At 38.1% G+C, this 18,514-nt stretch overlaps 2 protein-coding genes across 3 annotated transcripts; both read right to left on the reverse strand.

Annotated features, from left to right (window-relative positions):
* Window positions 1-6,084: 6,084 nt before the first annotated feature.
* LOC126263480 (tigger transposable element-derived protein 4-like) lies at window positions 6,085-6,614 on the reverse strand. Its single transcript, XM_049960573.1, has 2 exons — window positions 6,540-6,614; window positions 6,085-6,363 (listed from the first exon to the last, which is right to left on the reverse strand). The coding sequence occupies exons 1-2, from the start codon at window positions 6,612-6,614 to the stop codon at window positions 6,085-6,087; spliced, it is 354 nt and encodes a 117-aa protein (XP_049816530.1).
* Window positions 6,615-9,140: 2,526 nt separating this feature from the next.
* LOC126262855 (uncharacterized) lies at window positions 9,141-16,668 on the reverse strand. Of its 2 annotated transcripts, XM_049959722.1 has the most exons (4): window positions 16,506-16,668; window positions 16,327-16,403; window positions 15,113-15,369; window positions 9,141-9,459 (listed from the first exon to the last, which is right to left on the reverse strand). In XM_049959722.1, exons 1-4 carry the CDS (start codon window positions 16,540-16,542, stop codon window positions 9,372-9,374), a joined length of 459 nt encoding a protein of 152 aa, XP_049815679.1. In that variant the 5' UTR covers window positions 16,543-16,668; the 3' UTR covers window positions 9,141-9,371. The 2 variants fall into 2 exon arrangements, 1 of the variants encoding a protein (XP_049815679.1); XR_007546766.1 differs by lacking the exon at window positions 15,113-15,369.
* Between the last annotated feature and the right edge of the window lie 1,846 nt (window positions 16,669-18,514).

The raw sequence follows: 18,514 nt of genomic DNA on the forward strand, positions 1-18,514 counted from the left end.
CGTGATCTACCAACTGACCTGCCTATACTGTGACGCATTCTATGTGGGAATGACCAGCAACAAACTGTCCATTCGCATGAATGGACACAGGCAGACAGTGTTTGTTGGTAATGAGGATCACCCTGTGGCTAAACATGCCTTGGTGCACGGCCAGCACATCTTGGCACAGTGTTACACCGTCCAGGTTATTTGGATACTTCCCACTAACACCAACCTATCCGAACTCCGGAGATGGGAACTTGCTCTTCAATATATCCTCTGTTCCCGTTATCCACCAGGCCTCAATCTCCGCTAATTTCAAGTTGCCGCCACTCATACCTCACCTGTCATTCAACAACATCTTTGCCTCTGCACTTCCGCCTTGACTGACATCTCTGCCCAAACTCTTTGTCTTCAAATATGTCTGCTTGTGTCTGTATATGTATGGATGGATGTGTGTGTGTGCGCGCGAGTGTATACCCGTCCTTTTTTCCCCCTAAGGTAAGTCTTTCCGCTCCCGGGATTGGAATGACTCCTTACCCTCTCCCTTAAAACCCACATCCTTTCGTCTTTCCCTCTCCTTCCCTCTTTCCTGATGAGGCAACAGTTTGTTGCGAAAGCTTGAATTTTGTGTGTATGTTTGTGTGTCTATCGACGTGCCATCGCTTTCGTTTGGTAAGTCACATCATCTTTGTTTTTAGATACAACATTATGTATCTTAGACAGTCTTAGAGTATGGCAGATCAATTGTGTGGTTTCGTCTTGTATTGTGGGTGTGGACAGATGACCTAAGGGGATATTGCGCTATGTTTTCTTTTACGTGTAGTAAGCAATAATAAATGTACAAACAAGGAACTGTCATGATGTTAAGGTTTTTGAAATGTTCCCTGCATGTATCCCTAGGGGATAAACCCACTATACATCGAAGAGCTTTTTTTTGCCATCTGAAAACTGATATTGAATTGGGAGAATTTCCCCAGAGCAGAATACCATATGAAAGATGGGGGGGATATAAGCAAAATATGAAAGCAGCAGTAAGTTTTGGCTGACATTACTCCTAAGCTTATAAAGTAGGAACATAGCACGTGCAAGTTTAGAACAGACGTATGTGATATGTTTATCCCAGCTAAGTTTCTAGTCAATCATCATTCATAGCAGTTTAACGGACTTATTTTCTTTGTTTGATACCTTCAAATTAAAGAATATTTCCTCAGTTTTTGTTTCATTTATGAATAGGGAGTTTGCACTAAACCAATGAACCGATTTTTGAAATATATTATTTTTTTTCTCGTACAGATTCAAGAGTCTGTCCTGAATTGATAAAAGTTGTATCGTCTGCATAGAGGACTGTTTTACAGGGTAAATACTGTGGCATATCATTAACATACATTACAAACAGGAAGGGCCCAAGTATGGAGCCCTGTGGCACACCTTTTTATTGTTTGTGGGTTTGACAGCTGCCCATTTACACTAACAAATTGTACTCTGTTGCTTAAGTAGGATTCTAATAATTTCAGGGTGTCCTCTTCCATGCCATAGTGTCTTAATTTCATGATCAAAGTACTATGAGATAGTGTCAAATGCTTTACTCGGGTCTAGGAGAGTAGCACAGGAGATTAATTTATTTTCAAAGCCATCATATATATCACTAACAATATTTTCAACTGCTTTAACTGTGGATAGTTTAGACCTGAATCCATACTGTGAGTTACTTAACAAATTATTCCTCTCAAAATAGTGATTCATTTGTTGGTGAACACAGTCTTCGATTATTTTAGATATTATTGGGATTAATGAGATAGGGCGATAGTTACTTGGATTTGATTTATCTCCTTTCTTAAATATGGGAATAGTGAACTGCTATTTTCAAACAGTCAGGGAAAATCCCTTGCTGTAATATACGGTTAATGAGAGTGGTTAGAGGGGGCAGAAGATCACTTGATATCTTCTTTATGACAAAGTTTGACAGACCATAGAAGTCCTCTGTTCTGGAACTACAGTGAAACCTCTATATAACGTTTTTCAAGGGACCACAAATTCTGAACACTGTATAGAGGAAAACTCTATAAAGAGGAAGGCTTCCAAATAATAATTATAGGGCATTACTGAAGATCAGGCTACCACTAATCAGCTTTGACAAATGGTGCCATAGATGACATTTTAAATTTTCACAACATATGATATTCATTGCAAATGATCAATGTATCAACTGATTAGTTTTTTTAATTAAAACATGGGGCTCGGTAGGTGGATGGGTGAAAGTAAATGGATCAGTTTGTACAGTAAAAAGTTATAACAGATTCTTAAGATTGACATCATTCTCCAAAGCTGACAGGTGGTATCCCATTCTTCAGTTGACCCAATTATAGAATATGAGCCAAATTTTGTTTATGATATACTGAACATATTACATAAAAACACAGTAAATGGGACAGATTAAAAAAGAATTAGTTACAAAAAAATTACTTCAATAATTAAATTATCAAATGGAACTTAAATTTGCACAAAACTCTAGGAACCCAAGCAATCTGAAAATAACATACCTATTATTTTTTTAAATATTCAAGCAGGCTTGCTTGTTTTCTGTTTCTCCTAGACTCTATGGCAATCATTTCTTGCTCCAAATGAGCAAGTTGAACTACTGTTCTGTCCTTAAGTCTATGGGCCATCATGTACCTCCTGAATGTTTCAAAGGCTTCAGCTGCCTTAGTATATGAGGGCACAGGGTCATCTTCCTTGTCACTGTCACTTTCACTGCCATTATTACTCTCCAGGCTTCTCTCTGCAGTCAGCTCCTCAATACTTTGTACTCCTGTGGTTGCCACGTTGTCATCCACATCCACAAAGTCCTCAAAAGTGACAGAATCACTGCCTATTAATTGGTGAAACGTTTGCAAATCACTTGCAACTTCTTCCACGGGAGCTGCCATCTCATTCTCACAGAATCCCGTTTTTGTGAAACAGCTTTTAAGGGGATACGGAATCACCTATCCCCGCAATGTTAATATATGCCTACTATAGGGAACATTTTCTCACAAACTACTGGAGACAGAGAGGTAAAAATTTTACTGTATGTGCATTCATATGTTACAACAATACTGAAACAACAGTTTATTGTCAAAGTATTTTCTTACAGAGATATTGTACATTTATTTTTAAGTAAATTTTTTCCATCGCTTTTTACTAGACTATCACCCCTAAGTCTTTTGTAAATCAAGTAATTAAAAAATCGTTGTTTCAGTATGTAATAGGGACCTATGTCACTACGTCATAAAAATTTCAGACTTCTAGGTTGACCAGTACCTGAGATAATGTTCCTAGATGAAGTAAAAAGTAAACTTACGGGAAACGGAGAAAGAAGATTAAAACATTCCTGATCCGTAGCTAATACCCCCTTCACAGTCTTCATAATCATCTTCAAGTCTTCTTTTGGCACCCCTCTGCACCTGTCTTGCTTTTTTCACTAATGTCTTGATTATATTATCAGCATGCCTTAGTCTGTGCTGATCTAAAAAGAACATAGCACGTACCGTACGGGAACCAACACACATACCCAACTTTTGAAGGACCTGGCATTTAGTTATATTTCCAAGATTGAAGGTTGCCACAGCATCATACACACCAAAATGTAGTGTATTAATTCCGACAAACACTGTTTTTGGGAGACGATGCCATATCACACTATTCAAGCACTCGTTGGGGTTCTGCGTTTTTCCGTGAAGACATTTCATCAGAAGACTTCTGTCAGCCAGATCTCTGAAAATGGGCTTTATTTCTGCCATGATGGCTGATGGTAGACTGTGGTGGTGAATGTATTTCTCTCCTGTTGTTAGTCCCCTATTGTATTTACACCAGCTGTTTTCACCTTTGGGGCACAAACCATGTTGTGGATGCTCATCCGTGGATGCGGTGTGGAAATATAAAGCCCATATAGCTCTCCTCATTTCTTCAAGATTGCCTGTATTTTGCCTGATTGCAAGGCCATAGCAGTTCTGAATGTGGTCTATTATGGAATCAGTCAATCTTCCTCTGCCATCCAAGGTTTTCCCATCATCTAGTTTTTTCCCTTTCATAACTGATTTTAACCTTCTCAGCCTGGCACCCATTCTCTTCTGCACATGTCCTATACATTCAAGTTTGCTTATATTTACACTGTTCCCATATGGTTTGCTTTCCAAAACTTCTTTGAATGCTTTAGAGTCACCATCTCCCAGATATTTGACATAGCGAACATTATACCACTGTGAAGAGCGATGAAAAATTTTCTTCACCCCAGCAACCTCCATGCCACCACTACTACCATAATAATTAGCAATACAGTCATCACTGTGTTCATTTTTCAGCCTGCCTGTGCACCTACAGTATTTAGACATTATTGCAACATCAATAACCTTGCCAGTATCAACACTAGTTGCTGTTACAACACCATTGTTGGAGGTGTGGCCCCTTTTCTGCCACGTGCCATCAAACGCCACTGTGAGGTCACGACTGCCGTCATTTTCTTCCACTGCTTCTTCCACAGCAACCTGCATTGACTTCTGTGCTACATCTTCAACTGCAGATCCTAGTACATAATTGTAAGCTTCAAACTTTGAAGGTGCACTTGGAAGATTTAGAACACCACATAGCATATCACCAGCTGCTTTGCCCTTACCAATTGCTCGCAATCCATAAACTAACCTAATATTTACACTATAAAGTTCAGTTTTCTTGTATCCATTATTTACAGTTACTGAAACCGAACTTGGAAACTTACAGCTGTATTTACAAACACTGCATATTAAATTAAACTGGGCAGCCAGGCCAACATGGGATTCTACTTTCAGAGAAACGTTTCCATGACATTTTTTGCAGCACAAACTGTTTTCAAGAGCTTCACACAATATATTCGTATCAATGAGTTCAAAAACTTCATTCCCTCTATCAAGTAAATTATATTTCTCTTCCAAATCTCTTAGTTTTTTATGAGAAGCACTGTTTTCATTTGGTGTAAGTTCGTTCGGCAAATCAGTAATAAGTGGATTCACATTTTCCAACAGTGATGATGATGAACTGCTTTGCTTTGCTAATGAATCATTATTTCTTTTCTTTTGCCAGTTCACACGCTTTTTAAATACTTTTGCTTTAGCTCTAGGCATTTTCACTGCGAAAAATGAAGCACTAAATACGAAATAACTCAACAACAACTACTTTCTTATATCACACTGTTTACAAAACAGTCCCGCCACAAAGTCAAAGAGTAACTTGAGGAAACCAGAGAGAAACATTTTCGGGCAACTAGTGTATAAATAGTCGCTGGAAACCGGGATATTTGAATTCATGTCACTTTAAAGGTACTGCCAAAAAGTTCATGGTCAGCCACGAGAGACGTGTATAACTAAAGCGCAATACCCGATCTCACAAATATATAAAAATAAAATAGTTATAATTGTAGTAGAGCTATGTATGATACGTCATTTTAAAGAGGAAACATGGCAGAATATAATACGCCAATAAAAAAAAATTCGATTTTTTAACCCAAAATCCGATTCCGTATCCCCTTAATAGTTTCAGCACTTACTTACCTCCACGAGTACATAATTAAATTTATTGCCTGTAAAATGTTCAGTTTCAGTTGTGAGCTTTGCTGGCTTCCCGGTTTTCTTTGGTCCATCAAATTCAAGGCCTTTTTTACAAGGGCTGTCCTATATTTAACCTTAAGGGCGTGTATTATGCCCTAGTCCAAAGGTTGCAGACGGCTGGTGCAGTTGGGTGGCAGGAAAATTACTTTATCATTTCTCAGAAAGGGTACGTCTGGTGGATGTGCCGCACATCTATCCACAAACAGCAGCACTTTTCTTGCAGCACTCCCCATTTTGGCGTCAAATTCTCTTAGAAAACGTAAAAATATTTCCCTCTTCATCCATGCCTTGGCATTGTTTGTATATTTGCACGGACACATGGAAATGTTTTTGAAGCACCTCGGATTTTTTGGCTTCCCAATAACCAAAGGTTTCAGTTTTTCACTGCCATCAGCGTTTGTACACAACAAAACGGTAAGACGTTCCTTGCTCTTCTTACCGCCATGGCAATTTTCCCCACGAAAAGTAAATGTCTTATCCGGCATTAAATTGAAGAACATGCCGGTTTCGTCAGCGTTATGTCACGCAGTTTGTAGCCCTGTATCAGATTAGGGAGAGCCTGTATCCACTGAGCTACAGTTGGTTCGTCCACACTTTTACTTTCTCCACATTCCGATTTGTACACACCACCATGACGCTGTCGAAATTTATCAATCCATCCATTGGACGCCTTAAAATTGTCCATTCCTAACTGAAGTGATATTTGAAGCGCCTTCTCCTTCAAAATAGTTCCGTTTATAGGAATGTTTGCAGCACGTGCTTGCTGAAACCAAGTTAATAAAACTTTCTCCATTTCATCATAAGTCGATTGTTTCAAACGCATACGTTTCGAATTTCCCAATTCTCAAACCCTTCCATTATCGACGATCTGTTTTTCATAATAGTGTTGAGTGTTGAAGGGGTCAGTCCCAATTGCTTCGCTAGCTCCACGCGACTCACGCCAGGAGGTGCCTCCACTTTTTTAATAATAGAAACCTTCTCTTCCAGAGAAATATTCTTCCGCTTTTCACCCATGTCAACTGATGAAAGCTTTAAAAAAAACGTTATATCGAAGACACACACTTACTAGGCACACGAACTGTTTGCTGCTCAGCTCACACAACACGCTACCAAGTACTAATATAAAGCATCGACTGAAATGGCGCCAAAAAGATCGCAAGCAGAATGTGCGTCACATGTCACGTGACCGGGTTTTGCCGCTGACATATGAAATACGCTGAGCGCGGGCTTTCCGAGCCAGTGCAAACTGTGAAACCACATAACGGAAAATGATGCGTCTACATCCAGTCACTTAAACGTTATAAAGAGGTAAATAATTGACCAGGGTTCCAAAAATATGAGCGTTACATGGAGGAAACTGTAATATAGAGGAAACGCAGTAAAGAGGAAAATTTAACATTGTTTATATGGGCTTTTAGTCGGGACCGAAAAGAACGGACGTAACAGAGGAACACATTATATGGAGGAACGTTATAAAGAGGTTTCACTGTACTTAGTTTGCCTATTGCTTTGTCTTTTGACAGTTACAAGAAGTATTTATTTTAACAATATTTTATAATATAAAGATGTAAATGGAGTACCAGACTGACATTCCTTGACTTATGACATTGCACATCATAATACAGTATATGTTGGCTGTACTGCAATTTGAGACAGTGTGTTGGCTAAGCCATTAATAAACACTGGATGGAAAGTGGAGGAAAAGGAGGGAAGTGCCATAAATGAATATAATTTTGAGAGAAAAGCATATACAGTCTGTCTAAATAGTAATTGCAGAAAGGTGACCCAATTATTCTTTTTCCTTCCTCAACAAACTAATGGAATAGTTTCTGTGGGAAGCACTGCAAATGCTGATATATACATAACTTCAATATAGTCTTCATATTAACAACTTCCTAGGTAGCCTACTGCAAAAGAATTTCCCAAAATCACTTCAGGGAAATGCCGAGATGCTTCCTTTGAAAGGGCATGGCCGATTTCCTTCCCTAATTCGATGGCACTGGTGATGTTTGGTTCCCTCCCCCATACCAACCAACCAGATGTTTGCGGACAATTTTGTGCAGCAAAATTCAGCCAAAGCAAATTCACAGAACCTGATTTTATCAATCATACTGCTTTGCTTCAAGGCAATTTTGCTCTGGTTGCCTGCGTGCTTTGGGGGAGGGGGGCGGGGGGGGTTAGCCAAGCTATGTTTGTGGGGCAGGTTTATATTGACAATGGTTATGAAATTTCATTCCTTAGAAAGAATTACACAAACAGAATGATACGTAATTACATTTCCCGCAAAGCAATACAGATGTTGAGTGGAAGAAGACCAAATTGTAAAGAAACTGGCTGCACCTACTGTAGATCAAAGGATTAAGTACCATTTTACGTATGCGACAATGCAGAAGGAAAACGGTAATTTTTAAGTTAAGTGTCATTCCATTGCTGAAGATGATATAAATTTAGTTAGTAAAATATTTAAGACATTTATGTTCTGTATCGTTTTGTTTCCCATTCATTCCTCTCCGTAACAGAATTTTTTTAGGAAATGGGTGAGCTGAATTATTGTATTATGAGACAATGTATGTATGAATTATGTCCTTCAGTTACCTGAAAGCATATTTTCACACAATTATTACAAGAAAGGAACAACTATTACAAAAAATATATATTGGTTTGCTTACGTAGAAAATACAGTAAAACTGTTAAATAATGGTTGTTGGTCTTTATCTTCAAAGAGAGAAAAAAAAATGCAGACTCATTCCTTTACTCATGGAACTGCCCTAGATTCAAATTTGATGACCCGCCATAGTGTGCACATAGTACCCATCTATAAAGCAAGACAACAATGTGCAGGAACATTTGCTAAATGTCTTGTTCATTCCACTAGTTTAAGAATAGCAGTCATCAATCTGAATCTAGTTTTGAATACAACTATACTAGGTATGGTCCTGTTTGTAACATCATGCCATTGCCTTCCTCCAACTTTTGCTGGACTGGGGATTGGGCCTGAGACCTTTGGATTTTTAGTCTCGCCAAAATAATTCTGTTTCATAGTATCAATCTTTGAGAGTCAATTATCAATCTAAAAACAAATTTACAGGAAATATAATGCTACACACCAGTTTTTATTTCCAGAAAATTTCTCTTTATTTGTGATTCTCATGTGATTATCAATAATGAAACTGTCTCTAGAAAATAAAAAGAAATATATATTTTCTGAGAAACAATTTCAATTATAAAAGTCATGCCAGTACTACTTTGGTTAATTCCTGGTCTAGAAGCAGAGTTCATAACGTTTTGCTCCGAGTGTGTCAAATAGCATCTAGAGTTTGCTTTGGTACAAGTTGCAGTCTTATCAGTTACACTCTTTGTATGGTTCAAGTAAGTTGCACAATGTACTTTTGAGTTAATGTTTATGTGATTGTCAAATTTAACATCAGGAAAACAAATGCAAATAGATATTTAACCTTAATTATTTGTAAAATAAACTGATTAGAAACATAAAATGAGGTCATTGACAGAGGTGAATGACAGGAATTGACAAAAGCTCAGTTTCATTTTTAACACTTTAATTGTTCCAATATTACAAGAACACAAAGGGTATTGGAACAACTGCCATGGACTTAGGGATCCATCCTAGCATTCGCCTGACAATCTGGGAAAACCATGGAAGACCCAAATCAGGATGGCAGATGGAGGGTGGGATATCACAATATACAATTTACAATCACAATTTACAATCACATATACAGTTCACAATTACAATTTCACTAACCACAAAATTCACAGCTCACAATTACAGTTTATAATCACAATCACTAATCCTCCATTGTCCTCCACAGATGTGACATGTGATGCCCTCAGCTTCAATCTGTAAAAACAATGAGCCAACACCCTATCCTCATTTGCATGACAAGATGCTGAGCTCACAAGGACTTTTTTAGTATGGAAACAGGACAGAGCACGCAGTGCGAAGAAATGATTTTTAATAAATTAAAACACAGGGTTCCTAAAAACATCTGAAATAAAGTCATAAATACAGTTAATGCATTAGCTGATTTTGGGATGAATAAATTTAAATCCATAACATACTCTAATTGGTCACAGAAGTTACTGAATTTCCTGTTTCAGAAGAAAACAAAATTGGTAAATCTAAAACATGAAACGGTTGCAAAAGCACAGTTTATTATAAAGGACCTTGGACATGTCATCCATAAACATAAGGAAAGATGGCCAAAGTGTGACAGCGCCTGGCCCCCTTCCTAGCAGTGTAATGACATAGAAAATGTTGCTGAGTGTTATGTCCCTTGGCCCATACTATCTGGTGGAAATTGTGGAGCATTCGACAGATTGGTTCAATGACCTTTCTATTGTTATTGGTCTAAAGTCAATATATATTGCAAGGTAGTGCGTTTCGCCTGCACGAATGAGATAGTTATACTTTGACTTCGCGTTGCTCCATGGTGAGCGAAGAAAAGTAAGAAAATCTGAATGTACCAGGACTGAGTTACAAGACAGGTTAACGAGAGCATGTGTCGGAAGTGTGTGCAATGAAACAGTCATTGTTAGTCGCTGTATAATTTGTGTTTTTTGAGATTGATAAGTGATATTAATGTGGAGTTTAGTAATGGCCATAATACAGTGTTGATTTTTGTATTTAATTTTGATCAAAGGATTCTGTGATGAACTATTAGGCACTACAAGCTTGTATAGGACTTTGAACATTTGGTGGTCTATGTTTGCTGTAGAACCTGCTTCAATGATGTAGTCAAAAGAATACAGGAAGTTTTCTCTGCTAAAAAGATCTCATTTCACTCACAGATAATCATTGAATGGCCAAGTGCAAATGGTCGTGTTCCAATTCAAGGAGATTGTATAGAAGTTTTCTTTCTCTTACATTTCAAGAATTTTACAGGCAACTGCCTGAATCATCAGCTACTTCTCCACCACAAGATTAGCTAGTCTATGTGTATGAAATTACGTATGTTGTGGGAGTTGCCGACAACACACAGAATATTGTACTTCACAGACATACAGACACTACACACACTAGTTCAATAACGAATTTAATATTACCCGCTGAAAAACATTAATTCTTCGTTTGATCAGAGACTGTATCTGATTGGCAGAACACTGAAGATTTAACAACAATACAAAAACGGTTGCTTACAGTACACCTGTCTATCCTCTGCCACAGTACTGCTTCACAGTATGGGATCCGTTTAGGATTGAAGACAACAAAAAATTCCAAAGGCAGCTTGTTTTGTATTATCACAAAATAGAGGTGTGCAATATCCAAGTCGGGGTGGCAACCATTAAAACAAATGAATGGCTGATTGTAGAAACAACACTTGTCCACTTTTTGGTTAAACTGAGTTAAGAGCTGATTTCCATGTTATGGCACTCCCTCTATCGAATGAATGCAGAAACAACATTTGTCCATCATTCTTAAAAGGAGAGGAGAAAGAACACTTGTCCAGAACTAGTGCTATTTCTGCAGCCAACGTTGGCTAGCCTGTTGTGTAATATCATCTGTTTTCACACGGTTTTACTTTGTGAAGCACAGCAATGTTGAACAGGGAAGATATGGATGTACATGATGGTGGTGAAAGTAGAAAGACGAAAAAAGGTGTAAAGAATGTTTAGTATCAGCATGAATACATAAAAAGGTCGCGAATTAAAGGTTTAGAGTACAAAAACTACAGTGGAAAGTTAGTTTCAAAGAAAAGCATTGGTGTGGATTGCAAGTAAGTAATGTCCTAATACGGGGGGAGGGGGGGGGGTGTTATACGTCAGTAAAATAGTAAACTAATTATTTATTGCACGACTGAAATATCTGTGTAAAATTGGAAGAAATCCCGAAGAGGAAAGAAATTAAGTATTTTCACTGTTCTACAACATGACAAAGGATGCACAAGATCCTTACCTCCAAGGGCTGATTACTGTAGGTAATATTTCCAGAAGAGTACCAGAAGGAGGCAACTGCAAACCAAGATGCAACAATTTTCAGTATTTTATTAATTCCAGGACTGGATGATGAGAGGTATGCAAGAAAGCTTTCGGAAGTATCGATGGTGTCACAAACCGAAGGGTAATGAGGATAAGAAATCTGCTTGTTTGTGGAAAGTCACCTAGTGACCAGAGGGGTAAAAATGCATCGGGAAATCAAATCGGTGGTGCAGAAATAAGTTTGATAATTGACCACAAATTCCTATCCCCAAAACATTACTCACTATGGCACAAGAGAACAGTGTTATTTAAATAGCCAACTTAATGTCAAAACCATGCATGAGCAGTTCAGATAACGACATCCCCAAGCGAGTAATATTAAGTACGAATTTTATTTAAAAATATTCAAAGAACGTTTTTCACTTACATTTGGTCGACCACAAGTTAACACATGTGGTACTTAAGCACTTCAAAATAAATTATGAAACAAAACACTGAATGAAAAGGTTAAGAGGGTTGCCGCTGCAGAAATGATGGTTCATAAAGGCAGGGTTGCAAAGTTTTCTGCTCGTATTCGTGAAGTACAAGTATTGTGTCAAAAAGACGAGGATGTTGCAGATATTGCCATAGATTTTATGCAAAAACTGCCCCTTCCTGCCATTCCAGTTCAGGAAGTTTTCTACCTTCAGCAACTCAATGTTAATGTATTCAATATCCACAACCTGAAGACAGGACATCCGACATTCTACATTTATCATGAAGGTGTAGCAAAGAAGGATCCCGATGAAGCCTGCACGTTCCTGCTGGATTACATACGAAACAAGTTCCCACCTAAGATAAAATACCTGCATATGTTTTCTGATGGCTGCTCAGGGCAGAATAAGAATAATACTATGTTCAGGTTCCTCATGGCAGTTGCAGCATTTACTCAGAATTTATCATTATTTCCTGGTCAGAGGTCATTCATTCTTACCCTGTGACAGGGACTTTGCAGTGATTAAGAGGAAAATTCGAGCTGTCGATAGGCTTTATAGCACCATGCAGTTTGTAGAACTTGTTGTTGCTGCAAGTACCTTTAACAAATACCAAGTTAAAGTTGTTTCAACAGAGTTTGTACTGTCTTTCAAACAATGTTGGCCTAAATTTTACAAACGCAATGCCTTTTCTTTGGAAACAATGAACAGCAAAGTGCTCACAAGGAATGAGAAACAATCCTTTACCGTTTCAGAATTCATGGAATTTGAATATAACAGTGAGTGTAGTGGGAACGTCATTGCAAAACCATACATTGGAAGCCTGGTGACACACACTCTTCGTTTACTTCTTGATTTAAAAACAACAGTAACTCTACAGACGGCTGCAGCATACGAAAAATGTGTACCACTAAGTGAGAAGAAAATAGCTGACCTCAAGAAATTAGAGCCATATATCCCTGAAGAGCACCTATCCTTTTACAGAGCTCTCTACAACTGGCCTTCAGTAGACAGCAGAGGGCTGACTGAATAATAGACATGGGTACTAGCAATATTTCACTAAGCTTGCTATTTACCTGATTGTAATTTGTAGTTAAAAGTAGTTGTTCAGAATCTGTTATGTACACATAAAATAAGAATTTTGGTAATTAGAAATAATATAGCTGATCTTCAGAAACTGTTATGTAGCCTAATAATAATTTTTGTATTGAACATCATAAATTTACAAATAAACTGCTGAATAACACAGACTTACATTTCTGGCAACCAACTGATTTCAGAAACAGCATATGTCCACAAACTTTGCGTATTTAAATTATTATATAATCTAATCATTACATCATTGAAAATAATGTCTGGACATCACTGGAAACTGTGCCGTTCAAAGTAAAATAGAGCTGTCAAAGAAAATGGAATACTCAGGTCCACAAACTTATTTTTCCATTCTTCTTAAAATCAACATGCATGGACTAATGCTGTTTCTAAAATCAGTGATTCGAATGTTCTTTACTTTGTGATGTCCTCAACTTTCTCCTGTAAATGTGAAAATATGTGCACATACATAGAAATGAATAAGAGAAATCTGAACACTCACTGATTCAAGTGAATTTATCCCCACATGCTTTGAGTGAACAGTAGAGGAAGTGGTTCAATGAACTAGCTACTAGGCACTTGAGTGGAAATTTCATATTAGTCATGGAGCTGTAAATCAGTCCCTTGGCTTCTCCAGAGGTGGGAAGATAAAGAACTTTGAATTACTTAGCATTTGCACCTAGTTTTGCTGGACTACATGGAGAAATCTCTGAACAGTAATCACTGAAACCCATAGAACAATCTCTGAAAATAAAAGCTAATTTATATCTAAAATAGAAACTCAAAAATTTTACTGGCTGGTCAAATAGGACAGAAAGTTCAATTAACTATAAAGACACTTAAAGAAATGAGTTAGAAAAATATCAAAATGATACACAAAATAGGACAGAATGAATGCAAAGGTAATATTACAAGAGTTAAAACAACTGCACTTCACTAGGAATGGCACTTACAAATTAATGCCTAGCAGTTCATTGTAATCCAACAAATCAAGAAATTGCAAGAATAAATTTTTTTAGGGCCAATAACATGCAAAGCAGTTTTGAAAAACAAATGAAAAAATATAAAAAATGAGTAAGGGAATTAAGTTTTTCGGAGTTGTACAGGACAAATAACCTGAGGAACATATGTACAGAGACATGTGGGAACAAACGAACAAGCAGTATCATTGCAGTTAATTAAAAATTGAAATAGCTCCCCCCATCCTCCGAAGGTGTTTCAAATTTACAATTCCAAAGGCAGAAGCATTCATCGGTGTGAGCTTGTTCTGAAGGGAAGACATGTTGGGGAAAAATACTAGAGGAAAATAGAGTAACGAAAGAAATTGCCACACAGCCCCCAACTGACCAAAGTACCTATTTGGGGTCGGACATTTGATTTTAGTTTCTTGGAGAGGTGGTTAACCGGTAAATCAGGCAGATCTTGGTTTATGGGTAGAATACAGCGGAAATGCAAGTGTCTATGGAGAAGATTGCTTATAAAGCGCTTTTGCCACCTGTCCTAGAATACTGCCTAAGTGCATGAGACCCATACCAAACAGTAAAATGTATACCGAATACACGGAGATTGAACAAATGGTCACATGTTGGATACGTGAAAGAGAGTCACAGATGCTTTACATGAACTGGCATACTAAAAGACACAAACTGTCCCAATAAAGCCTACTTACAAAGTAGTAAGAACCAGCTTTAAATGACTGTATTAGTCCCCTACACATAACTCATTTAGGGATCATGACAACAAGATTACAACTATTACAACTCACACAGAGGCATTTAAGCATACATGAACATAATGAGAAACCTTCTGCTTGCATTTTACCAGCAACAGAACCCATTAAATTCCCCACTTATCACTAACAAACCTTTTTGTAAAGCTGAGGTATCTTGCAGTGTGTTCAAGAGAGAATTAGCAAAATGTGCTCTATATAAATTATAAAAATAGAAAAGGCACAATACAAAGGAAAGATTTAAAAATGAATTTTAGGAGGATAACTGAGTGTCCAAATACTTCCTGAAGAGCATATTACGCTCCAACATTGCCTCCAGCAAAGCACGTTCCACTTCAAGGCTAGCACGTTTCACTTCAAGGCTCGCCCGTTTTAATGCCAGCTTCTCATTTTTCCTCTGGCGTCTCTTTTTTTGTCTTTCACGCTTCATCTCCCGCCACTCCTTTAAGTAATTGCTCCTCTCTTCTTGTGTATCCCTTTGTGCATGGCCCTTAACCTTAAGTTTCTTGTGAGGAGGGCTAGATGTATCTGCAGAGTCCTTAAATGTTTAACATGCACACACATAAAAATCATTTACATGCTCATGCAGAAAAATTATTAACATACATCATGCAGAGGTGTGGCACAGAAAAGTATTCCATCATAGTAATGTTGGCACTTACCCAGCAATGAAAATAATTTAGTACATGAAAGAATGAACATGGTCAAATAGTAATGCTTTTAGGCAACTTTTTCTTACTGAAAAAAATTTCCATATCACCAATAAACCTGTGTTTTTATAATTTAAGTAACTCTAGGAGGAATAATCAAAAACTGGAAATTTCTGGAATACTTAAAAGGATAAAATGCATATTAAGGAATGCAAAAATAAAGAAAGGAACTACAGTGCCTCTACCCAAGTAAATTATTGGCATTAATAGTGTACAAATCAAACTGGGGTCATATTTGCTTGGCAAATTACTACATATAAAGAAATTTGACCGAAAGTATCACTGAGTGCACTGAAATACGAAAAAAAACAAAAGTTCACATAAACGCCCAGCATACTCCCATACTTTCCACTGAGAGGACTTAAATTGCAAAACTTCTGAGCGAGATCTTGCAAATATGAATCAAAACATACTTTTTTTTTAATTTGCCGATAGTGGTCAAACAAAACTGATTACGTTTAATTACTTTAGAAGACGGATTGAAAAATAACTTACGCACATAAACCATAAATTAAAGGATATAGAAAATAGGAAGGTCATATACAACAAAAAGCTATGAAACTATAATACTCACACCCACATGAGCTCTTAGCATTTAGTAATTAACAGCTGGGGCAGTACAAATAAAACTATCAGAAATCATTTGCTTGGAAATTACTCCATACAAAGCACTTCAACATACTTTAGTAGTTTTGGATGATCGTCATAAAATGCAGTCTTAGTAAGCATGTAGACATACTTCGCTCAAAGAATTAAACTTTCCAGTGAAAATAAAAAAAACTAACCTTCGTCGAGTAACCTGAAGGTCCTGTAACAACCTGGTCGCTTGGTTGTTCGCTGGTCGCTGCCTCCGAAACAACGTCTAAAGGAATTAAAGCGCTGTATTAATGAAAATCAAGAACCTTTATAAACTAGAAGTATTTTACAGAAGCTCAGAAAGTATGAAGTATCAAATGTAACTTACTTGCACAATCAAGCAAGACCTCATCCATTTCTTTCATGTACGTGGAATACTGAAAGACGAAAGTGAAAACTTTCTGTCCTCTCCCTGGTTTCCTCTACTCACGTGCTACACGAGTACACGGGACGAGGATCAAAGATCATATCAGTGCGATACACGGCGTGCCGTGGAGGATTCTAAATTCACCGGACTTGCATACGATGTGACGTCATTATGACGTATACACGCTACATCGAAAACGATAGAAACCGTATATCGACTATTCGACTTTTGTGAACTTTCGAGAGATTGTGACAGGGTAGCGCTGTGCTCTGCGCCATTCGTTTAAATGTGTTTTGCGTTCCTTGCATTTAAATCGTGTATTGTACTGTGTTTGTGTCCTGTGCGTTGTTTTTCGTTTGCTCGTCTCTAATTATGTGTTCAGCATTCGAGAGACTAATGAGAGAAAAGCTTACCACCATGGAATGTTTTGACACTATCATACCACCATGGAATGCTTTGACACCGCAATCAATCATTTCATACGTCAATCAGTACTAGACACTAACCTTTGGTTAAGATTACATTGAGAAATCCACTTCCCCTCGTATTTCATCTCCGGTCGACGATTTTTCTTCAACAATGCCTCATATTTTTCTTTTTAAGTTCGAAATTCAATCATTCTACACATCAGTCATTACTGGACACTAAGGTACCTGTCTCTGCAGTCCGAGTGTAAAATTACTTGGAATTATAGTTGATAAAAGACTATCTTGGGATGGACATAAAAATTACTTAGCTAACAAACTTGCACGAGTTCTCTTTCAGCTATATAAATTAAGAAAAAAAGTCAGAAAGAGTATGCTGCTACAATTTAATATGTACTGACAAGACCAATTGTATGAAACCATACTAAAATGTTGATAATAAATAAATATTATTTTCGGCGTAAGCATTCAATACAACAATAACACAATCTAACCTGGTCGGGACATAAGAAGACTTCACTTTTTTACGTGGTATTTTCAAGGCCACGGTCAGGAATATTTCTATTAATATCCAGCTCTTTTATTTTGGCGAAATACATATACGCTGCCACACTGAGCTGTTTTCAGAATCGCACGTGTCAAAACAAGCCACTAGCTGACGACAGTTTAGAATCTCGAACGTTCGTAAAAGTCGATAGGTGTGTTAATCGACCAAAGCGTACACACGTCATAATGACGTCACATCATATCCAGGTTGGGTGAATAGCATCCTCCGCGTGCCGTGGACAAAGACTTTACACCTGCGCTTGGTTGTTGTGGAGGGGGGTAAATGGGCGGGGCTTGTGCCATTCCCGGGTCACATGGGGAAGGACCCCCCCCCCCCTATAACTCAGCTTGCTCTGCGCATGCGCGAAACTACCAGCTTGGGCGCGCCGGAAAAATTTTTCCGGGTAGCATCTGTGATCTGCCCATCTGGCTACTTGCTGCTACTGTTCATACGGCAGAAGCGGAAGGAAGGCACTGCTCTTACGGGAATTCAGCTCTGCGCATGCACACGACTCTCTGCTCTCCGGTATGGACAACCTCCCCTGAGGTGGTCTACAATATCGGAGTCTGTTGTCTTATTGACATTTTCTCCACGAATATAAGATAAAATTGACTGGGATTAAAAGGGTTAGCTAAAACTTGCCTGAGCTTGACAGGATGAAATACAGTGGATGCTAGGAAACTAGCGGTGCGAGGAAGGGGAATGTTTGTTCTTCTTCTTCTGCTTAACTCTTGGAATAGCAGCGATTATGCGCTGCCAGTCATACTCGGTAAAAATAGGGAAGTCCCTTTAGAATGGCAATTGCCCAACCGAAATCATAAGTCTTATGGGGTAGAGGTGGTTTAGGAACATGAGAGTCGGTAAAAGGGTATGGGGAATTGTGATGCGCGTACGCATCTCTGTCTTTGCTGGCGGCGTATTGACTACCTCTTCTGTGTCTTGTTCTTGGATGGGCGCAGCAGTTTTGTCTTCATCTTCCAGCAGCGGCCGGTTCCGCC

This window comes from Schistocerca nitens, chromosome 6 (assembly GCF_023898315.1).
Source record: "Schistocerca nitens isolate TAMUIC-IGC-003100 chromosome 6, iqSchNite1.1, whole genome shotgun sequence".
Taxonomy (NCBI): domain Eukaryota; kingdom Metazoa; phylum Arthropoda; class Insecta; order Orthoptera; family Acrididae; genus Schistocerca; species Schistocerca nitens.